Raw genomic sequence first — 25041 nt, 5'->3', positions numbered from 1 at the left:
AAGCTTATTCACCCTGTTGAAGCATTGAACAGCATTGCCTCATTGAAATCCTCAGTTGGTAAGGAAAATAATTTCCACTACATATTACTCTGTGGCTAGTACCAACTTGAATAACTTCCATGACAAACTTATTCATTCTCCCCTCAATTTTCTCCAACACATTTGTTTGCACGGTACTTCACATAGCCTAAATGAAAAAACTGGGAAGACATTTTTGAAGTGAACTATTTATTTCCAAGCATCTACTAATTTATTGCATCCTTTTGCTTTGCTATTCTTTACTATTTTTCTCCACCAGTGTAGCCCATTATTCGGCAAAAAATCTTAAATCTCATGCAAATTAAAAGTCAACAATAGATTCAAACTGGTGATACTCTGGGATGGGAACCCAATTCATTGTGAGCATTTTGAACTGTGGTTAAGTTTGAATGGTTTGATTTCAAGAAATAAGTCATACTCTTTACCTTTGTGAAATTGCCGTATATTCTCCATATAGGCGGAGAGGTTTTCAGCTACCAAGGTGACTAATGAATGATTGTGTTGAAGCTGGTTAATCAAATCATGCCGATAAAACACGTGAGGACTTCTTTGGGTCTGGCTATAAAGAAAACATTTATGTTAATCAATAGCCCTGATGACATTCAGAAATTAATCCATTATGGTACTAACTGATGAGAGAGCTGGACTCAATGGACCAAATGGCCTCTTTCTGTGCCATAATGACGACAACTTCATAATATTTTATAGTGTAACTACTATCTATATTTTGGGGATACCAATCTTCCTAACACATCACAAATATACTTTTGCAAACAAAACTCATGGCTGCAAGTCAGACCCATTTAACAAGGTGCTTCATAATGAATATGCAAAACATACACTGAGCGAGAAGAAAAATTAGAAGATATGACAAAAAATTTGCATTAAGTTTTTGAAGAGGTGGAAATACTAAATTTAACTTGGGAGACTTCCAGAGCGCAAGGCTAAGGCATCCAATTTTAAGCCAAAGAAGAGAGATGGAGAAATCTCTCAGAACGCTGCATTCCAAGGAACCTTACTTTTTGGAGGATACCATCAATAGGTCACAAAAGGATTTAGAGGAAACATTTTTGAATTTAATACTTGAGGAATCAAACAGTTAAAGTAATGCAGTGATGACAGGAATGATGGACAAACAAGACCTAGCGTGGAAGAATTAAGCATGAGTTTAAGACAGGCTGGGCGTGAAGGATGGGCGGCCAGCAAGAACAAAACAGGCTAGTCCAGTTCAGAGGTACAAGAGCATGCCTAAGCATTTCACTGGAAAGTAGCTGAGACATCCAACATGTTGCAGAAATCTAACTATGTTGTGCAGGTGATCCTGCATCTATACATCATGTCCAGGTGATCCACAAGGTGGGGAGGTTGAAAGCATTATTCTGACTGAACACATCATAATTGCAAATTATCTATTTGTTCCAAAAATAGTCACACTGGATTTGAAAAGTTAATTGTTTCTCTTTCCACACAATGCTGCCAAACTTGTTGAGTTTTTCCAACACTTTCTATTGCAAATTGTCTCATTAGTTGCAGAGGGGTGGAGCTGTTAGCACAGATCCAACTAGATGAAAGTTAGGATTTAATATTGGCCAACAGACTGGCAGCAGAGAAGCAGTTGAAAAGTGGGAGTGAAATAGAATTTATCATAATAAGAATACATGCGAAAATTGACCATTTGCCAGCAGATGATACTTTTAGGGACAGCCAAGGATAGATCCTAAAATCTAGTATACACATTCTATAGAATCCCGACAATGCAGGAGGCTGCCATTCGGCCCATCAAACCTATGCCAACAACAATCCCTATCCCTGCAACCCCACATATTTTACCCTGCCAATCCCCCCGACACCAAGAGGCAATTTAGCACGGTTCAGTGAATCTAACGTGCACATCTTTGGAGTGTGGGAGGAAGCCCAGGCAGACACGGTGAGAACGTGCAAACTCCGAGGCTAGAATCGAACCTGGGTCCCTGGCACTGGGAGGCAGCAGTGCTAACCATTGTATTTTTCTCTGAATTATGGATATCCGGAATATGTTGACTCAAAAAGCTGGTGATGCTGGATCAATTGAAACTATTAATATTGACACCAACAAACTTTTGTTAGCATGGAGTGCCGGAGTAAGGGCAGGCAAATGAAGGGAAATATCAGCATTACCTTTAAAAGAGTGCTGCAACAGGTTGGGCCAAATTACCTATTTTTAGTGCTTTGTATCTCAAAAGATACTGTGCAGGAGGGAAAAGATGCACTGATCGAGATTCATGAAGTACATTAAAGTAGTTGCTCGGGAGCACAATAACAACTGCACAAAGCTAGGCGATGAAAGAGACATTGGAGGAGAATGGTGTGGTCACAGTTACAAAGAATGCAAGTTGGATAATGGCTGAGGGCTATTTTAAAAACTACTTCCTCTGGTAATGGAATCAAGAACAAGGGGGAACACATTTAAAAGAGCTAGGTCATTTAGGAGTGAAATCACGATCAACTTTTTCACACAAAGGGGTAGTGAAATTCTGGAAGTTCCTCCTGCAATCGGCTGCAAATGTGGAATTAACTGCAACAGATAGAGTTCTCTCAGATAAGGGCATCAAGGGATCAGAATTTTAGGATAGAGTCCCAGGCCCAACCATCTTCAGCTGCTTCAATCACCTTCCCTCCATCATAATGTCAGAAGTGGGATGTTCGCTGATGACTGTGCAATGTTCAACGCCATTTGCGGCTCCTCAGATACTGAAGCAGTCCATGTCAAAATGCATCAAGATCTGGACAATATCCAGGATTGAGCTGTCAAGTGGCAATCACACCACACAAGTGCCAGGCAATGACCATCCCCAACAAGAGAGAATCTAACCAATGTCCCGTGATGTTATCATTGCTGATGCATTGCAGGAACCCACTAAGGTTCCTTCGGCAACACCTTCCAAACTCATAACCACTACCATCTAGAAGGACAAGAGCAGCAGACACCTAGGAACACCACCACCTGGTGGTTCCTCTCCAAGTCACTCACTGTCCTGACTTGGAAATATATCGCCGTTCCTTCATTGTCGATGGGTCAAAATCTTGGAATTCCCTCTCTAATAGCACTGTGGGTGTACCTGTACCCCAGGGACTTCAATGATTCAAGAAGGCAGCTCACTACCACCTTCTGAAGAGCAACTAGGGATGGGCAATAAATGCCGGTATGGCCAGCAACACCAATATCCTGTAGATGAATCACTAAAAAGAACAAATGCAAGTAAACAGGATGAGGCAGAGATTGGTCATGAGCTGACTGAATAGCAGAACAAGCTTGCAATACCAAATGGCCTTCGCATGTCCATACATTGATAGCAATGGAAGTGGTGATGCTCAGGATCTGAGAAAAGAAAAGGGCTGAAGGTAGGTCAGTTGGCTATCTAACCAATTGGTCCAGACACCAGTGTTTATGCTTCGCATGAGCCTCCTCCTTCTCCACCTTCATCTAATCCCATCAGTATTGCTTTATCGATCTAACTACCTTGTGCGCTTTTCCAGTTTCCCTTCAATCCATCTCTACTCGTCAGTTCAACTATTCATTATGGTAACGGGTTGCACTCTCCGGGTTAGAAAGTCACTCCCAAATTCCCTACTGCATTTATTTGCGACTGTCTCATATTTATGGCACCACTTTCGATCTCTCCCAAAAAAGAAAACTCTTATGCTTTCACGATACAACGGTTTCAAATCTGCAGGTCTTTATTGGATCAATCCTCAAGCCTTGTCTTTTCTAGAGAATAGAGCCGCAGCCTTGTTGATAAGTATATCCTCCTCGTTCTGGGATTATTCTGGTGAATAATTTTTGCACTTTCTCCAGTTCCCCAATAACCTATAACATGGAGACCAGACCTGTGCACAATGCTCCAGATGATCTAGCCAGGTTCAATCCATGCTGAGTGTAACTTCTGCGCTTTTCAATTCCAACCCTCTACAAATGAATCCCAGTGTTTACTGTTTGTCCTTTTTCATGGTCAGTGCTGCAAATTTTAATGATTTGCATATCCGCATCCCTTTGCCTCCACCCCGTTTAGACTACTACCCAAGAATTATGCGACCGTCTTAATTTTCCTTTCACAATGTATTTGAAAATCATGCAATGGTTATCGCACAGGAGGCATTCGGCTCATCATGTCTGCACCAGCAGAATGCAAGAGCTACTCAGCTCGTCGTACTTCACCCATAGCCACGCCAATTTTTTTCTATTCAGATAATTATCTGAAGTGACATATCAGGATACATCATGGTATCATCAGACTTGGCCCAAGTTGTGGATATAAATTTTAAAAGTGCTTGCAGTTAATAAAAATTAGAATGGATGTAGTAGAGAATATGACCTTTTGGCCAGGCCATGATAAACAAATTTTTGGATCAAGATAAAATAAGTTGATGAATGATCTATTAGTTATGTAATAAAACTGATTGCCTGACCACAGGATCAAGCTAAAATCTCTAGATGACTTGGTGCTACTACAGCAAAACATCAGGATAGTAAGCAAAGTTCATGCTTTGGAATAATCTGCGGTCATGGTTTGTGCTATGGGTTAGATCATTCCATAATTGTTTTGCAAATTCTTCTGTGATTACAGATGCAGCAAACAGATGATTCTGTATTTGTGTTATAAACTCATTTGTAATTACGAATATACCAAACTAGACCTACAAGATGAGAACATTCAGAGTTTTAATGTGATGTCCCAAAGATGGTGCAAATAACCGACAAAAGCAATGCAACTTTGAATTGCCTTAGTGGTTTGAGAGAACGTTTGTTTTGTGTGCATACTGGTACTGAATAAACTGCCATTTGTTTTTATCTACATCTGTCTGCATTGAGTGCCTTTTAGATACTCTGCAACATATCCATCTTGCATATCACTATTGAAATTGATTTACCAAATAATTGACAAGTTTATGTTTTCTATTTCATTTCACTATACCCAAATTTGGTATAATCCACAACTTTCCAAATGATGCCTCCAATTTCAGTCAAGATATTTTATGCAAATTGTTAATAGCCTCGGCACTGATCCTTATGAAACTCAACATACTGGTTACCAGTCTGAGCTGCAACCCTTAGCCTACTTTCTGTTGTGTCGCCAACTTGCTATCCATTTTTCTACATTCTCTCTCACAGCAATCTCTGAATATAAATAAGATTCTACTTTGCAGTACCTTATCCAAGATCTTTTGAAAATCCAAATAATAAATATACTGTAACATTTGTTCACACTGTTACTACTTGAAAATATGTATCGAAATTGATGAAGCATGATTTTTCCCTTCTGAAATTTATGCTGACGGCTCTCACTGAGGCAAGGCTCCCACTCTCTCTGATATCTATGATATTAAGGAAATTCATCTAGAGTCCTCTGAATCTGTTCTATTTCTCTTTTTAAATATAACTATTTGCCAGTCTTCTGTGCTATTATTCTTTTTTGTAAATGCTTGTAATATCGGACCAACCATGCTCCAGAGAGATCAATCGATCAGGAATTTAGTCGAAGGTTGTATTATCGCCTTGGCTTCACCAAGTTGATAACATTTTTTTAAAAATGTACTTTTTTAAATATTCCGTCAAAGGATGTGGGCTTTGCTGTCAAGGCCAGCATTCATTGTCGATCCTCAAGTGCCTTAGAGAAGTTGGTGGTGAGCTGCCTTCTTGAACTGCTGCAGTCCATGTGGTGTAGGTACGCCAACAGTGCTGTTAGGTAGGTAGTTCTGGAATTTTGACCCAGCGACTGTATTTATGCTGTCAGCATAAATTTCTGTATTTCCAAATCAGGGTGGTGTGTGGTTTGAAGGGGAATTCCAGGTGGTGCTCCCATATATCTGCTGCTCTTGTTCTTCTAGATGGTAGTGGTCATGGGGTTTTGAAGATGCTAAGGAACCTTGGAGAGTTCTTGCAGTGCATCTTGTAGATGGTTCACGCTGCAGCACTGGTGGTGGTGGGAGTAAATGTTTGTGGAAGGGATGCCAATCAAGCAGGCTGCTTTGAGCAAGATGGTATCAAGCTCCTCAAGTGTTATTGCAGGTGCATCCATCCAGACAAAGACTATTCCATCACACTCCTTACTTGTGTCTTGTAGATTGTGGACAGGCTTTGGGGAACCAGGAGGTGAGTTACTCACCGCGGGTTCTTAGCCTCTGACTGCTCTTATGGGCACAATATTTTCTGGCCATTTCAGCTGAGTTTTTGGCCAATGATAATCCACAGGATGTTGATAGTGGGGGACTCGATGGTAAAGCCATTCAATGTCAATGGACAAAAGTTAGAGTCTCTCTTATTTAAGATTTAAAATGTATTTATTTTTAAGTTTATTTATTATTTTATAAGATGCTTATTGCCTCACACCTGGGTGGTACAAATGTTAGTTTAAATACAGCTACATTGTTCAATTACATAACATGGATTTCATTTTCTTTCTTTCCTCAAACATTGAAAACACTCACTTTCCAATGAATGTTATATAAAGCTAATACACTGGTGCTGGTGATAAAAACAGATCACTTTAATATCTGAAAATCCATTCAAGTTGCAGTCATTGACCTTGATGATTCAGGGTGAAGTTCAAAGTGTCAAGGGTCAGGTCTGTTCTGAATGAGTTCTCAAAATTCTCTTTTCTCTGCCAGTTTATTCCAATGACTCACATTATGGAAGTGCATACAAAAATAGATGAGGCTTTTCTAGATCTATACACCCTCAATTGATACAAAATTCATAATGATCTACAATGAGAAAGAATCATAAAAAAGTCTCGTAAATTGAAGAGTGGCTATGTCTGGAATGAGATCACTACCCACAAATCTCACTCAAGAACAAAGAGGTCCTTCTAAAATAACACTGGCCTATTAATTCAGTGAAAATCTTAAAATAACATTAGAGCTGCCAAATGTTGCACCACTATTAGTAGCAATAACACAATCTACATATTATCAAATCAGTTGATTTAGTTCTGAATCACGATGGGAGCACAAGAAATATAACTTTAAATTAACAAGTTTATCCTTTGAGTTTTGAAAAATATGGTCTAAACATCTCTTTTTTTCCTTTACTGCATGAAATACTTCCTCAATAAACATAAAAGGCTTGCATATATGTAGCTCCTTTCATGAAGGCTTTACAACTGATTAAATGCTACTGAAGTGTAGACAGTTATCATGCAGGAAATGCAATAGCTGATTTACACACTGTATTCTCCCACAAACAACAATGAAATAAATAACCAGATCATCATCATTAGGTTATGGGATCCTTCATAAACAGCAAGAGGACAGACTTGGTTTAAAATCTTATCTAAAAGATGGCTCTTCCACTAGTACAGTCTTTTCTCAGCATAACGCAGTAAGTGTCAACCTCTTTTTAAAAAATGTCTCTTTGGGGCTTGAACTCACAACATTCTAAACTCAGTAGCTGACAGCAATTAGAGCCCCTTTGATGAGACAGAATCTCACTTTAAATCAGAGATGTTAAGCAGAGACAAGAGTCATAACATTTAAAAACAAGGACTTGAATTCACTGAAAGTGTAGATCAAAGAGTCGCACCAATCAAGTAGTTCAGAATGCATTACCAGAAAGGGTATAAAGATTTAAAACTACATTGACAAAAGTTTTTGAAAATTCGCTCAAGAACGCAGAGGAAACTAAATGAACAAAAATCTCAATAGGCTGGGAAATTGACATGAGACACTGCTGTTGAAGGGGTAAAAAAAGAGCAAAGATTACTAGTGGGCCGCTTACAGAATACGCAGGTACAGACAATATGGCTGTTCAGCATGGCATACTTAAATACAAGGATCTGAAGACTTGAATGCAGATCAGTAACTTGCAATTTTAACTTGTTTGATTAAATTTACCTTTCAAAAGCCAGGTACCTAAATGCCTCTCATTTACTTGTTTACCCTTGACCATCTTTTGTTGCTACTGCATCCCTACCAAAACCAGATATTTAATTTTGTTCAATGTACTTCCTCTAAAGTCCTTCTATTTACCGTATAAATTAATTTAATTCAACAGCAAGTATCTAGAAAATATTTTAAGTCTTGCATTTAATAGTCACACCCCATTATACCTTTTCCTTAAAAACTAGAACAGCATTTCCACCAATTTATCTTGAGCAACATCACACATCTCGAGTCAATTTAAAAGCATCACTTCTTGATGCCTAAAAGCAGAACTAGCCATTCTTAATTTGCATTACACAACATATTTTTGAAATAATTTTTGACATGCATTTATCTTTAAAAATGAAATGATCAAAATAATCTCTTTAAACGATGAAACCCAATATTGCTACTCCTAATGTAATCCTTTTGGGGATGATTGTCTGCTTCAGTTCTTACCGGAAGTTATATCCTTCGCCTTACCTTAAATTCTGTGGTGCTTCTCCAAAAAGACTACAGATTTCCCTAATTTGTTTCAAAGCAGGAATGACCCATTTGTCATTAGTACGTAATTCCTCCACAAAACGATCTATCCACTGGATCTTCTGTGTATCTCGGTCCTATTTGAACAGTAATTGGAATTAGTAATTCAGTAAATATTACAGAAAGTTAAGCTAAACACCACTAATGCTCAGTGATTATTCTGCTTGCAACATTGAGAATATTACAGTACTGGAGATAGAAGAGATCCATGAGAAATCAAGGACAGAATCTATTTGGTTACAGTGAAGAAACAATAATATTACATTACTGGATGCATCCAAAAGCTGAATAGGAAAGATAGAGAGAAAGAAATGTGCATGTAAATTACAGAGAGGTGCAAAATCTAAAGAGCAGTGATAATAACAAGATAATTTTCCTAACATAGACTGGGGTAATAATTGTTTAAAGGACAGAGAGGTGGAAAGGGTTTCTGATACGTGTTAAGGAAAATCTTCCTCATTAGTATGTTTTTTGCCTGATATGGAAGGAGGCATTTCTGGATCTGGGGATTGAGGTGAGTTAAGTGGATTAACTGTCAGTAGGGGAACATTTAGTGGATAGTTATTATGGTATCATATGGTTTACGTTAGATATCGAAAATGACAAGGAGCAACTCAGTAAAAATGATTAATTGGAGATGGACTGATTTCAGTGGGGCAAGATTGGTCCTTTCCTGGCTAAAGATTGGCAGGCCAAATAGTAATGGAGCAACTGACTGCCTTTTAAGAGGAGATGGTTTGGGTACTCTGGCTAAGCAACTATGCCCAACATAAAACGGGACACTGAGTTAATCTACAGCTGAACAGGTTCTGCAAGGAAAAGCCTGATCATACTCGGACAAGCCAAGGTTACTGCAAGTCAAAATCTAACAGGGACAAGCAGCCCGACCTTGCTATCTCCTTCCCCCCACCAGGAGAATTTAACTCCAGTGGGGTTTACAATAGCTACCCACTTGTGCGGAGCTGGCAGCCTGACCCTGCTGGAGTGAAGGGGGGCCATTGAGGCCCCCCAAGAGGTGGGACTAAGGGGGTGTCCCTGGGCATTGCCAGCCTGGGCCCCCAGCACCGCGCAAGGGACAAAGTGACAATGCAGAGGCACAGTGGCACTGCCCATGAGGCATTGGGCAATGCCAGAGGGGGCAGGAGGAGAGCGCTGCCACTCTGCACTGGGATCAGTATTTAAAGTTTTAAAGATGTTTTTAGTTTATTAGTCACAAGTAGGCTTACATTAACACTGCAATGAAGTTACTGTGAAAATCCCCTAGTCACCACACTCCAGCGCCTGTTCGGGTACACAGGAGGGAGAATTTAGCATAGCCAATGTACCTAACCAGCAAGTCTTTCAGACTGTGGGAGGAAACCAGAGCACCTGGAAGAAATGCACACAGACACGGGGAGAACGTGCAAACTCCACATAGACAGTGTCCCTTGGCACTGTGAGGTAGCAGTGCTAACCACTGTGCCAGCATGCCACCCCTTTTGCCATCATGACGGAGGGAGGGAGGGAGGCCAGCTATCAGGGCTGGCCATCGGGGTAGGGGACCGTGGTCGGAGGGGCAGTGATGGGGAGGCCAGCAGTGCAGGGCTACTGCGCATGCGCCAATCTTGGCGCTGTTCTTTGATGAGAATAGTGGGATTTGGTCCCTGGAAGGGTAGGAGGTTTTAATTCAGTCGAGCAGCATGGCCAGTGCAGGCTTGGAGAGCCGAAGGGCCTGTTCCTGTACTGTAATTTTCTTTGTTCTTTTGTTGTGTGTTCTTTGACAGATTGGCACATGCGCAGTGGCCCATTCAGTGCTATGTTGCCAGCCTCTCCATTGGTATAGGCCTTGCCCCCGATTTTTCACATGAATCACGCTAGTGCACTGTTCCATGCACAGAGTGTGGGAGATCCATTTTGAAAGTCCCGCTGAAAAAACCAGCGGGATTTACTCCAATTTTTACGTGAATTGGACACTTAGAATTCTTTTGGGAGAATCGTCCATATTTTCTTTGTGTATTCCACCTTCGCACTAAGATAACCCTGAGTTCATCTGTCAACGTGAGTTCAGTGAATTGAATCCAACAGTTAGGTCAAGTTCACCAGTGCAGTTACGATGTATGTTTTTCAAACAGTCAGCTTAGTTTGGGGGGTGGTTAACCTAATTTGTTTTTTTTTTAAAAAGAGCTGCTTCTTTAAATTGCAAGTGTTTTCATAAAACTAAGTTTGAACCACAGTCCTTTGTTTGTTTCATAAAGTAAGAGCACCAGTGAGAACACGTTTTTGAGAATAAATTGGTCGAAGTGTCTGTATAGAATATTTCACAGGCAACAGTACCGTTCAAGATATATTTCCATGAGGAAAAGCCGTGACAAACAAAACCAGAGTTCTCTGGATGATGAAAAAAGATGAAGCACAAAAAGGTTTTGTAGGACAGATGTCAAGTTGGAAATTCAAGAGGCAACCATGCTGATATGGAAAGCTCAGATGGAAATTAAGAAATAAGAAAAGCGAAGTGTATGAAAAGAGATTGGCAGCTGACATAAAAGGGAATCCAGAAGTTTTTTATCTGAATAACAAAATAGTAAAAGGACGGTAAAAGGGGTGGGGACCGATTGAGGACCATAACAGGGATTTATATAGAGTTAAAGAGCATAGCTGAGGTAGTAAAATGATTATTTTATTCGTTACGAAGGAGGATGCTGTCAAAGTCGTAATGGAAGACTTAGTCCAGACTGTGGATGAGCAATAAATTAAAGATAATGTATTAGACAACCTAGCTGCACATGAAGTTAAGTTACCAGGATCAGATCAGGTGCCTCAGAGGATATTAAAGGAAGTGAAAGGTGATAATCGCAGAGACACCGGTCTTAATTGTCCAATCTTCCTTTGACACACAGGTGGAGAGAGAACTAGAGAATTACAGATGTTACATTTTGGTCCCAAAAAAGGGTGCACAGTTAAGTCCGGCAACTAGAGGTCAACCACAGATTTTCAAAATCTATATTAATGACCTAGACTTCGGTGTTGTACAAGGCACAATTTCAACATTTGCTAATGACATATAGCTTGTAAGTGTTATAAACTCTGAAGAAACGAAGACAGTGACAATTCAAGGGGACATAGGTTAGTGGGCAAGTAGCAGATGAAATTTATTGCAGAGAAGAATTGGAGAGATACATTTTGGTAGGAGGAATAAGGAAAGGCGCAAAAAAAGACAGGAGAAAATGGAAGACAATTCTCCCAAGATGCAACGGTATGGAAGTGTATATCTGCACAAATCATTGTGGCATGTTATCTTGAAAAAGTGGTAAATATTCTTAATAGGAAAAAAACCTCTGAAAAGGGAAAACATGTTGAGATTTAAATTTTTACATGCGCCACAGTGTAATCCTTATCAAAAGAATGTAAACCATTGAATCTGTATATCCTTTGATAAAATGCAGCTCTTACCTGAGAGCAGCTATAATCCAGGATTTTGATGTGCGCGCTTAAAGCCTGGTCCATGATGTCAACTGGTACGTCATCACTATGTGCTAAATTCCACAGGAGGTTTAACACCTTATGTGCCATCACACCATCTTTGTCATCCTCAGCAAGGCGACGGATTAACTCTAGTAGCTTTTCACGTTGCTTTTTACTTGCATTAGTCCAACTTGCCTTGAAGTTAAAATTGTGAGAAGTAAATGAATATATGTTTCATTCTGTCTATCAATTTATTTAAGTTTAATGAGGATCTACCTTAAAGCAATCAAAAAGGTGGTCAAGCTGTTCAGGGGAAAAATCCCAAGCCAATTTTGCAAGAAGATCGTGGACATTCTTCACAATTGCCTCATGTTTACCAGCCTACAAATAAAAAACACAGCAACAGACAACACACATTAAGGTACAGAATTCTGGTGGAACAACGTTTTTAAAAAATAGCCCAATTCATGACAAAATGCATTTTCCCCTCTAGAAAACTTGGCCAGGACTTGGAGGATTGTACGATATACAGAAATTTAAAAATTACTAAACATGGTTGTAACATATTTGATCATCACAAAGCTGAACTTTAGCTGGAACAGCTAAATTTTACACTAAGCTCAGCTAAACCTAACATCTGCCTTCACTGTGGTGATATGACTTGGATGAGAGTTCAAACCCCATTCTGGAGTCTTGAGCTCAGTGTGAACTAACTAGTGTGGAACTGAAAAAATATTGCATGGTCAGAGGTGCTGTCTTTCAGATGAGTCATTCCTCTCACCTGGACACGAAGGATTGCAGAGTCCTATTCAAAAACAGCATGCAGTTCGGTGATATACTATGGGGGAGGGGGGGGGGGGCGCGCGGCGGCGGCTCCAATGACAGATTTTGTGTCTTATGTTATTCTCACTGTACAGATTTTTGCCTCTCCCATGCTCACTGCTCCAGTTCCTCCAACCGCGGGCTCCCGCTCTTCCACATCCTTTTCTCATGTTTTTGCTTTCTGACAGCACAGACACATTCTCTGTGACTAACACATTCTGCTATTTTTCTATCACAGTAAGAAGTCTCACAACACCAGGTTAAAGTCCAACAGGTTTATTTGGTAGCAAATACCATAAGCTTTCGGAGCGCTGCCCCTTCGTCAGATGGAGTGAAAATCTGTTCTCCAACAGTGCACAGAGACACAACATCAAGTTACAGAATACTAATTCGAATGCAAATCTCTACAGCCAGCCAGGTCTTAAAGGTACAGATAATGTGGGTGGAGGGAACATTAAACACAGGTTAAAGAGATGTGTATTGTCTCCAGACAGAACAGCTAGTAAGATCAGGAGGCAAACTGTGGGGGTTACTGATAATGAGACATAAATCCAACATCCCGGTTTAGGCCGTCCTCATGTGTGCGGAACTTGGCTATCAGTTTCTGCTCAGCGACTCTGCGCTGTCGTGTGTCGTGAAGGCCGCCTTGGAGAACGCTTACCTGAAGATCCAAGGCTGAATGCCCGTGACTGCTGAAGTGCTCCCCCACAGGAAGAGAACAGTCTTGCCTGGTGATTGTCGAGCGGTGTTCATTCATCCGTTGTCGTAGCGTCTGCATGGTTTCCCCAATGTACCATGCCTCGGGACATCCTTTCCTGCAGCGTATCAGGTAGACAACGTTGGCCGAGTTGCAAGAGTATGTACCGTGTACCTGGTAGATGGTGTTCTCACGTGAGATGATGGCACCCGTGTCGATGATCCGGCACGTCTTGCAGAGGTTGCTGTGGCAGGGTTGTGTGGTGTCATGGTCACTGTTCTCCTGAAGGCTGGGTAGTTTGCTGCGGACAATGGTCTGTTTGAGGTTGCGTGGTTGTTTGAAGGCAAGAAGTGGGGGTGTGGGGATGGCCTTGGCGAGATGTTCGTCTTCATCAATGACATGTTGAAGGCTCCGGAGGAGATGCCGTAGCTTCTCCGCTCAGGGGAAGTACTGGACAACGAAGGGTACTCTGTCCACCGTGTCCCGTGTTTGTCTTCTGAGGAGGTCGGTGCGGTTTTTCACTGTGGCGCGTCGGAACTGTTGATCAATGAGTCGAGCGCCATATCCTGTTCTTATGAGGGCATCTTTCAGCGTCTGGAGGTGTCTGTGGCGATCCTCCTCATCCGAGCAGATCCTGTGTATTCGGAGGGCTTGTCCGTAGGGGATGGCTTCTTTTACGTGTTTAGGGTGGAAGCTGGAGAAGTGGAGCATCATGAGGTTATCCGTGGGTTTGCGGTACACTGAGGTGCTGAAGTGACCGTCCTTAATGGAGATGCGTGTGTCCAAGAATGCAACCGATTCCGGAGAGTAGTCCATGGTGAGTCTGATGGTGGGATGGAACTTGTTGATGTCATCATATAGTTGTTTCAGTGATTGCTCACCATGACTCCAAAGGAAGAAAATGTCATCGATGTATCTAGTGTATAGCATCGGTTGAAGGTCCTGTGCGGTGAAGAAGTCTCCACATCATTTTTCTATCAGACAGGGCCAACTTTTATTCTGATATAACAATTACTCTGGACCAAAGCTTTAGAATTTAACACAACCATTTTGTCTTGTATTCGGTGACACCTTTGGTCATGTAATTTCTCCTGCCCTCTAACCTATTCCTGCATCTCCCCCTTGCCCTTTTTCAACAATAAAACGCATCACATTCCTACCCCACTCCAGTTCCAAACAAGAATCATATGGAATTCGAAACCTTAACTCTCTTTCTGTCTCCACAAATGCTGCCAGGCCTGCTGAGTTTTTTTCAACATTTCCTGTTTTTAATCCAAAGCTTTATCTATAGGTTTGTAAAGTCAAGGTTTAGGCATTGCTACTTGATAACAGGATTTCAAAGTTACTACCACTGATTAACCATCTGAAACAGTACATCTTATCCACTCCTACTGATTTTTGCAACATTAGCTTTAAAAGTCATCAAGAACCTTCCGGGAAGAAACCTAACCACGAATAGTAAATCAATCCTTCCAGGATCTTTGGCAAAACAAGACTTAAGAGGTCCTTGGAATACTGTTGATGAGCCTACTTCCAAATATTGGATCTATAGGGCTTTCAAATTTCCACTGCCAGACGTGACATTGAAACCACTTTGATTCCAAAGAAACACCATATACTATCTCGAATCTGAAAAATCAAATTACAACAGCAACTGCATTTATATTGTGCATTTAATATAGACAAATGTCCGAATGTGGTTCATGAGTGCAATCAGACACCAAGCCAATAGAAGAGATGTCAGGATAGGATCACTACGTATTCAAGACAATGCAAATGTTTGAACCACTTGTCAAGTTTCACAACAGTAACATTGTTAATATGTACAAGTACCAAAATAAATAAGCATTTGGGGAAAATGTTTGGCAATGCATTTCTCTTTTCAAAACTAAGTTTGTTCAATTATTCTTTGCACTAAAATCTAAGTTTAACCATCTGAAAGTGCAAATCATTTTAAATTTCTTCAATGAATCTAGTGCATTTTTGCACAAATGTAAACAGCAGAGCACAAGATAAACTGATTGAATGCTATTTATTTCCTCACCTGTGCTGCCCAAATGTTGTCAAGATCTTGGAGGGTGAGTGCTTTTTCTTTGATAACAAAGCGAAGTATCTTCTCTAGTTTTTCAACATATTGTGGTTGATGTAGACTGTCACGCAACACAATTGACAGGATGTTATTTTGTTGAATCCACTCCTACAAATAGTAAAGGAACATAAAAATCAAGTAACATTCTTTCAAACATATTAACAACAAGGACAATATTTCTAAAATTGAGATTTTTCAGAGTATGAAAATTTGCTTTTCTAAACTGAAAATATCAGGAACACTGATGAACATTTTCAAGATTTCAACAAATCTGAACACTGAAAAAGATCGCTCATCACCCAGACAAAATTGCAGCAGAGAATACATATGCAACACTTGTTAAAAGGTGCACGTTGAGGTGCTTTTGAACACTGACATGGACAAAGTACCAGCAGAATGTGGAAAAGCAAAGGCAGGGTTTAATTCATTAAATAGTGATAAAAAAATAAGCTGTATTCTACAGTTTATTACATTTATCTCCAATTTACCAATCCATATGCCCACTATTATTTTAAGTTAATATTGCTCTGCTGTCTGGACATTTGAGACAAATACTAAATGTTAGAAGAAATTTCTATCACTTCCAGAAATTAATACTTAAATCAAACATAGCACACAATATGCTTACAGTTAATTGATCTGATAAGACATTCAAGATCCCACTGCAAAATTCATACATAAAATTATATATTTCCTTACAGGAAATTTACAACTTACTGCCATTCTCTCCGCTGTCAACCATTCTTCTTCTTCAGGACTGCCATGGCGATGCGTATAATAAGAGACACTGGAAATCACCTTGTTAACTTCATTTAGTGCATTCATTTTTCCATTAAAAGATGAAATTTGTAACAACCTATAAATAATAAAGTTAAATAATGATAAAGAACCACAACCAACTTCAATAAAAATCAAAAAAAAAAATGGTAGGGCATAATTACCTTAGTATCATTTTTAACCTAAATATTTCTAAATTTTTGACCGTTTCCTCCTGCCCAGGGACCCGTGAAGCTAAGTTTTTCAGTGATTTAATTATCATAGATAACGCATCATTTTTGGCTTCGTTCTTCGCTTCTTTTTTTAGCTCCTCATCTGTTAGATTTTCTAGAAACTGCGGAACCATTTCTATTATTGGAAGGAAGTATTTCTTCACTGTATGTAAGGTAAGAAATTCATAACACTGTCCAAAAGGTCTGTAGAGCATAAAAAATATATATATTAGCATTTAAGTTATCACCATTCTATGCTTCTATTAAATAAATGCCTTTATGCAAAATGAAAACCCTAAAATCAAAAAGCTTCAAGCAATTTTGTATATCATAGAAGTCAAATTCACCAGTAATAAGTAACTAAATCAGCAAAGTTTCAGCAATGTTAGCTAAGATTAGTTTAAGTCAAGATCCAGTGATATAGCTGAATTAATGAGGCCCAATTCCTTCATGAATCAGGAATAAAGAGATGATCTCTGCTTGCTAGCTTTCTCTATTCTACTGTGTACGAAAGACTCACTCTGAACTACATTTCAATTTCTGACTGGAAAGTAAAACCAAATAAACTCAACCTGGAGATGAGAAAATAAGTGCCAAATTGTATCAAATCAAAATAAGAACCAAAAATGAGGAGATGAGTATTTTTGTACACTACGGGTAAACTATATTCAAAATAAGGCACATTCTAAGGAGGTAACTGACATTAAATATCCACACAAACAGAATTATGGCAAATTAGCAGAATATTGATGGTGGGTATAAAGAGTTAACTACTGAGACTAGCAACAAGTGCTCTCAGCTTGATCCATCAGATAAAAATAATAGTGTTTTATCTGCAAGTTACTCCACACAGCGGTCTCAGATGCTGTTCCTCCCAAAGCTATTCACGCTGATACAGGAAGTGGAAAGAGCACCAATTCAACTGCACATATTTCTTTTGTTTGAATAGTTGACATCGTACAACATCCAACTTGTGCAAACTCTTAAGTGCTGTGCAGTTACACATTGAACATAATTTCTTGAAATGGGATACAAATTTTGTGACAAATAATTGTGTTCAAACGCCAAACAATCAGTACAGAGATTGGAACTTCCAAAACCTTCAGCTTTAAATTAATGGGCAATAGTCTTCAGGTTTGTTCAAAACAAGAGTTAATATCTCCTTGAAATTAGAATGTCATATGAAGATTTGACATATGAAGTTGCATTCCACTGGTGTTTGCCAAAACATTTCTCACCTAAGCCAGATGGGTAATAATACATTAGCAACTGTCTCAGTGCATTTGGGCCCTAGTAAATCATTGTTTGGCTTTAGAGGCTCAGATGAGCAGAGACCTAAGCATGAAGATGCTTAATCTTGAGAAAATTCTACAAACAAATTTCACACATGCTGGATGCTGATGAGGACCAACAATACAATCGACTCCCTTAATATTCAATTATTTTTGTGGGGTTTGTAAACAGTTATGAAACTACAGCTACCAATGAGAGACGCAACGCAAGTTATTTTCCTGTTTAAAATTTCTTAAGCTGCCACGGTCTCGTTGTGTAGCTGAGGGAAGAAGCTCCTAGACTTCTAGAAGGGCATGGGTGGGGTGCTCTTTTGGAGAGTTGGTGGAGACCCGAGGGGCCAGATGGCCTCCTTCTGCACCATCAGGCAGCATGGTGGTTGCTACTACTGCGTCACAGCACCGGGGACCCGGGTTCAATTCTGGCCTTCAATGACTGTGTGGAGTTTGCATGTTCTCCCAGTGTCTGCGTGGGTTTCCTCTGGGTGCTGCGGTTTCCTCCCAGTCCAAAGATGTATGGTTCTCCAATTTCTCTAGCTCAGGTCAAATCTGAATTTTAAAAGTCGTCCTGTAAAATAGTATCTAGCTTCCTTTATTTGCCCATCCAAGAATACAACTAAACTGCCACCCACAATTGTTCATCAACATGTATTGCCAATAAGATGTGTGGGTTAGGGGGATTAGCAGGGTATGTCTGTTGGGACCAAAATAACAATGTTACATTATGAGGATGTGGAGATGGATAGAAGAACTTTGCCTCATTCCTTTCTGATTAAAAAAGGACAAATCCACAAGAAGAAAAAACAATTCCAATTGTAAAGTGCTTTATTGCATCATGTTTTATCACAAGCATCTACTCCCTTGAAAAGTCTCAGGCATTTCCCTGTAAACATCATTTAAACTTGAAATATCACAAGGGAACAAGTGATATAATGGAGAATAAGTGTACCAATATAGGAGAAAGTGTGTTCAAGTTGGTATAATTTTTAGAAGCATTCAAAGTCACACGTGAACTACATTTTCTCATGGCTAGAAAATCTCAGATTTCAAGGTGGTTATATAGTCTGCTGTAGTTTGCCAGACAAAACAATTCAACTGCAACAGACTCGAAATCTAGTAACTGAGAAAAGCTCTTGAAACAACAAGACAGATGCAGTTTTAAACAACTTTATGCAGGCAGACAAGAAGTAAATTGACTTAAATCGATCACCCAAATAAAAAAACATACTTAAGAGGGGGAAACAAACATGGGTAGAATGCAGATGGAATATAAAATCCAAAATTTACTCTGCTTTCAATATTGCGGAGGTAACTGGTAGCCAATCCTGACATTTATCAAACCAACCTCCCATCCATTGACTCTGTCTACACCTCCTGCTGCCTCGGTAAAGCAGCCAGCATAATTAAGGACCCCACACAGCCTGGACATTCTCTCTTCTACCTTCTTCCATTGGGAAAAAGATACAAAAATCTGAGGTCACGTACCAACCGACTCAAGAACAATTTTTAAGGACCAGTTAGTCTTACTTTGGTGGTCAGTAAATTAATGGAAAAGGTCCTGAGGGTTAGGATTTATGACCATTTGAAAAGATGCAGCTTAATCCAGGATAGTCAACATGGATTCGTGAAGGGTAAGTCTTGCCTCACAAATTTGATTGAATTCTTTGAGGTAACTAGGTGTGTAGATGAAGATAGAGCAGTTGATGTCATATACATGGATTGCGTTTGATAAGGTTCCCCATGGTCGGCTCATGAAGAAAGTAAGGAGGTGTGGGATAGAGGGAGATTTGGCTGATTGGATAAGTAATTGGCTATCTCATAGAAAGAAGCTTAACAACACCAGGTGTTGTTAAACTTCTTACTGTGTTTACCCCAGTCCAACGCCGGCATCTCCACATCATATCGCATAGAAGACAGAGGGTGGTGGTGGATGGAACATTTTCAGACTGGAGACCAGTTACCAGTGGTGTACCACAGGGATCAGTGCTGGGTCCTCTGCTCTTTGTGATTTTTATCAATGACTTGAAGGAGGGGGCTGAAGGGTGGGTCAGTAAATTTGCTGATGACACCAAGATTGGAGGAGTAGCGGATGAGGTGGAGGGCTGTTGTAGGCTGCAAAGAGACATTGATAGGATGCAGAGCTGGGCCAAAAAATGGCAGATGGAGTTTAACACTGATAAGTGCGAGGTGATTCATTTTGGTAGGACAAATTTGAATGCAGATTACAGGGTCAACGGCAGGGTTCTGAGGAATATGGAGGAACAGAGAGATCTTGGGGTTCATATCCACAGATCTCTGAAGGTTGCCACTCAAGTGGATAGAGCCGTGAAGATGGCCTATAGTGTATTAGTGTTTATTAACAGGGGGTTGGAGTTTAAGAGCCGTGGGGTTATGCTGCAACTGTACAGGACCTTGGTGAGACCACATTTGAAATAGTGTGTGCAGTTCTGGTCACCTCACTATAAGGAGGATGTGGAAGCATTGGAGAGAGTGCAGAGGAGATTTAACAGGATGCTGCCTGGTTTGGAGGGTAGGTCTTATGAGGAAAGGTTGAGGGAGCTAGGGCTTTTCTCTTTTAGAGTGGAGGAGAATGAGAGGCGACTTAATAGAGGTTTATAAGATGATGAGGGGGGATAGATAGAGTGGATGTTCAGAGACTATTTCCTCGGGTGGATGTAGCTATTACTAGGGGGCATAACTATAAGGTTCTTGGTGGGAGATACAGGAAGGATGTCCGAGGAAGGTTCTTTGCACAGAGTGGTTGGGGTGTGGAATAGACTGCCTGCTTTGACAGTGGAGTCGGTCACTTTAGGAATTTTCAAGCGGTTATTGGATAGAGGCACACATGAGGCACACCAAAATGATAGGGAGTGGGATAGCTTGACCTTGGTTTCGGACAAAGCTCGGCACAACATTGAGGGCGAAGGGCCTGTACTGTGCTGTACTGTACTGTTCTATGTCTGCCCATATTTGATTCTTACTCAGCATTTTGTGCCAACTTGGCTTGCCATTGAAAGTCAACTCACACTGATACTGTCATAGATCTACAATTCATCCACAACTATCCCAAGGTGAGCACCAGCACTTTAAAAAGAATCAACCTGTCATGAGATCACAAACCAATGGAAAAAAAACAAGGCTGGCTTTACTCAACATTCCTGAGAAACCTAATGATAACCCCCTCCCAATTCACACCACCTCCCTCATCACAACATCCCACAGGAGTTATTCTGAAGTATTTTAATGTACAATCCTACCTAGATGACTGTTCCAGATATTAATCACCCTGCAAAATATACACTTTTATGGTTTTCTTTGGCGATTTGGATGCTTGTATCCCTTTGACAGTAAAGAAGCATTAAAATATTATGTCTTAATTTGTTAAGATCATTATATCAACGACATTAGGCTGAATTATCTCAACTGTGTTATGCAAAACTCTAATCCCATTGTACGCATCAGACTGATTGCATGTCAGATTGAAAGCAACACCGAGATACAAATTGTTGAGCTGAGCGCTCTGAAATGCATTAAGCAGGGATGACTCAAATTAATCAGCTGAGCAAGGAAACTGAAAGCATGCACAACTGAAGGGGGAAAAGTCACCAATTTTGAGTTGCTTTGGAAGCTATCTGCACTAACATCCAGCACAAAATAACTGAAGTTATATGCAGGATGAACAAATGAAGTTCACTAGTCAATGCAAAGATATGAAGAGCACAAGAATATGCAAACCTGTCAAATATTTTCAATGACATTCATACATGTAATTTCCTAAAAAGCTTGCTACCCTCATTGATGTCAGCTTTTAAATACTGAATTAAGGGATGCAGGAAGTTTTATATTATGTTGAGGGAAAAAAACTGCAGCTATGAATTAGGAAAGACACAAACTCACTGTGCGGTTTCCTCCAACACAATGAGCATGTACTAGCTGCTTAATTGTGCTGACAGGGTTGTGTTCAGTTACAAGACGAAGAGTAAGTCATGCAATATAGTTACTATGAAAACAAAGCATTTGGCACCTTCAGGTAGTGACTACAAAACAGCAGTGAACAGAAATGCAGATAGTATGTGCAGAATTTCAAACTGAAGTCACACAAATATGGAAATTGCAGCAAGAGAAAAAAATTCAAAGGACTGTTGTTACATGTTGGGAAGCGAGATGCATGAGTAAATTGACAAGTCTTGAGAAAGTACTCTTCTGAAGACTGTATAGGGGAGTTTCAGAGTTCATAAAAGGATTTGAAAAATTGAAGTATAGTCAAAGACACAAAAATATTCATGTCAGTCATTAACAGTACAAGAGGAGGCCACTCAGCCCATCATATCCATGCCAATTGTATCAAGGATTTTACAGAAAAACATTGGCCCTTAAACAGGACTAAATACACTGCTAAAGTTGAGATTTGCTAGGTCATACTTACAAATTAGTCCCTTTTTTTACTAAGTACGTTCTCTAAGGTTTCTGATTAGTTTATACCTTGATTATGGCATTTAGAAATAAACATGTGAATGTTGAAAAGCTCATGGTCTCAGGTCAACACCTAAACATTTTTCCAGTTTAATTAAGTAACCACTCAGAGTTATCTCCTCGTTACACTGGAGAAAAAAACATTATAAATCACTCTGGTCGTCCTTTATAAGCCAGCTGACAAAAGATAACAATCATCCTAACATAAAGGGTCACTCCCAAACCACTCTCCTGATTACTATGAGCCCTTCAAATTTAGTTGTAGTTCCCAAGGAAAACACAGACTAGAAATATGACAAAGACACTGTTTTAAAATTAAAAACATTGAGTGTAGCAATTATGAAAAAAGGTTTGTGGCATCTTAGTTTCTTAGTGGTTCAGTGGGCTACTAATACTAGAACCATAGAATCCTACAGTGCAGGAGGCCATTCAGCCCATCAAGTCTGCACCAACTCTGACAGAGCATCTTACCCAAGCCCTATCCCCACAACCCCATGTATTTACCCTGCCATTCCCCTTACACATATTGGGACACTAAGGGGCAGTTTATCATGGTCAATTAACCTAACCTGCATGCCTTTTGACTGTGGGAGGAAACCGGAGTACCCAGAGGAAACCCAGGCAGTCACATAAGTCCAACAATTGAACCCGGATCCCTAGTGCTTTGAGGCAGCAGTGCTATCCACTGTGTTATTACTTTTTTCTTTGTATTTCCATGTGCCAGAGAGCTTGCAGTCTTTAGTTAATTTAACCCTGGACCAAAACCTTGAAAAGTTGAATTCATGATCATTTGGTTTCCCATTCATGCAAGCACAGCTACAAAAACTTTCAACTACTCTATCGTAAGCCACTTAGACCTTGCAAACATATGAGACTTTATTTGTGATATATATTACTGATCCTTTATTTTCTGAATTAATACTATAGAAATTTCAGATGGGAAGTGAAAAAGGAAATGAGAGGTTTGAGTATGATATGCGACTGAAAATAAAAGGGAAAAACCAAAGATTTTCTACCACCGTATGAGTCATAGGTGGAAAGATGAGGGGTGGAGCCAAGTAGTGTTCAAAAAAGGGGATGAAGGCAAAACGCATGGCTGAGGTGCTAAATGAGTACTTTGCAACTGCCGAAATTACAAAGAAGGAGGAGGTAATTGAGATACCAAATGCGTTAAAAATTGATCAAAGAGGTTTTAGAAAGGCTGTCTGGAGTTAAGTTGATAAGTCACCAGGGCGAGGTGGGACACATCCAAGCATGCTGAGGCGAGGGAAGCAAGGGCAGAAATTTAGAGGTACTGCCACAATTGTGCAATTTTAGGGCAGTGCAGAGGACTAAAGAATTGCAAATGGTATTTATGTGCTCAAAAAGGTTATAAGGATAAACCCAGCAACTACAAGTCAGTTTAACTTCAATGGTGGGAAAGCTTTTAGAAACAATATCTAATGATAGGCTTTAGATTACAGACACACATCAAGTATTACTCATTGTAATAGTTGCATTACTTTGAATAGAAATTTTATAATTAAAAAATGCATTTCAGAGTATCTGCTGCTGAATCCATTTAACATTCAATATACTCAAGACCAGTGATTTATGATGAGTGAAATAAACTGACTCATTATACAGTATTATGAGTTTCAGCAACTCATTTGGGATTGTATTGTACAATAATGGCAGTAACAGTAAAACAGTGATTTACTTGCACATTCATTTAATCTATAAACTTTAGATATGCAGCAACACCTTGGAGTGGGGAAGGATCTGTGAAAATAGGGAGCAGCAAAACCTGATTTGGTAATGTAGGGGAATCCCAGTGTGTGGGAATATTAGATGCGATGTAATAGGAAAGGAATGCTAGTTATGAATGCAGTTGCAGTTCTAAGAGTGCTCCTGCAATTGCATGAAAATACAAAAGTTTGTCCTGGGGATGTGGCAATGGTGTATGGGTGGCTTAAATGCACCGAGGAGTAAATGCAGTGGATGTTGAAAGACTGGGAGGGGCTACAAGAACTGGGTAGGGGTTTCAAGAATATCAAACAGCAAAATGAGGCTGTTGTGGGACAGGGTGATCACTGGAGTCCTGAAATTGGAAATTGGATGTTACAGAAAAGAGCATTTTCGATGTGGACTACTGGAACAAGATTGCTATAAAAGAATTGGTGCAGCAGCAAAGATAGGCCCTGGGTGCAAAAGTATTGGCAATAAAGATTTTTGTTTAGGAGTTGGTTTTGAGGTCATTAAGCATTGAGGCATGTAGCTGGATGGTTTGGGTTTCTAGTGTTCTGAAAGGGTGGTCCAGCTCTTGAAAGTTTAAATTGTGTTCTCAGCACTTCAAAACAGATGCGATGTCCCATACATCTCAATGATTTGGAGTAGCAACTCATAATTTTATCTTATAGAAAGCCAAATTTCAACTGATGGCCAATCGAAACTTTACAATCTCCACCCATTTTTTTCTCTGACCTACAGATCATCCCATTTTTGCTTATATGGACAGAGTACAGTCCAAGGCAAGACGGATGGCTTGAGAATTCTCTTCGTATTGACAAATTCCATATTTAATAACAGATTAGTCCCCTTGTTAGCATTCTTCATTATGATCGAAGTACTAGAAATGCTGTTTGCAATTAAGAGAGAGTTTACAAGGGATGTTATTGCTGCATCTTAAGATTCTTCATCAAAAAAAGGACTTAGCATTTTTGCTGCCTACTGAACCCTTTGATATCATGAATTCTGCACTAGATAGTAAAAATCTTTTAATTT

The 25041-nt window shown here is 39.8% G+C and overlaps 1 protein-coding gene across 1 annotated transcript in view; it reads right to left on the bottom strand.

The window, feature by feature from the left end:
* The window catches only part of usp9 (ubiquitin specific peptidase 9), a gene marked incomplete at its 3' end in the record, with an annotated part of 228505 nt that overhangs the window by 136873 nt on the left and 66591 nt on the right, over positions 1 to 25041 (bottom strand). The window contains exons 8-14 of the mRNA XM_078231879.1: positions 16469 to 16720; positions 16245 to 16383; positions 15483 to 15635; positions 12196 to 12300; positions 11908 to 12114; positions 8419 to 8555; positions 465 to 598 (exon numbers count right to left, since the gene is read on the bottom strand). Of these exons, the coding sequence (XP_078088005.1) occupies positions 465 to 598; positions 8419 to 8555; positions 11908 to 12114; positions 12196 to 12300; positions 15483 to 15635; positions 16245 to 16383; positions 16469 to 16720 (1127 nt within the window). The remainder of the gene's footprint in view (positions 1 to 464; positions 599 to 8418; positions 8556 to 11907; positions 12115 to 12195; positions 12301 to 15482; positions 15636 to 16244; positions 16384 to 16468; positions 16721 to 25041) is intronic.

This window comes from Mustelus asterias, chromosome 17, assembly GCF_964213995.1.
Source record: "Mustelus asterias chromosome 17, sMusAst1.hap1.1, whole genome shotgun sequence".
Taxonomy (NCBI): domain Eukaryota; kingdom Metazoa; phylum Chordata; class Chondrichthyes; order Carcharhiniformes; family Triakidae; genus Mustelus; species Mustelus asterias.
Note: the sequence above shows the minus strand (reverse complement) of the source record. Positions and strands in the feature narration are given on the sequence as shown.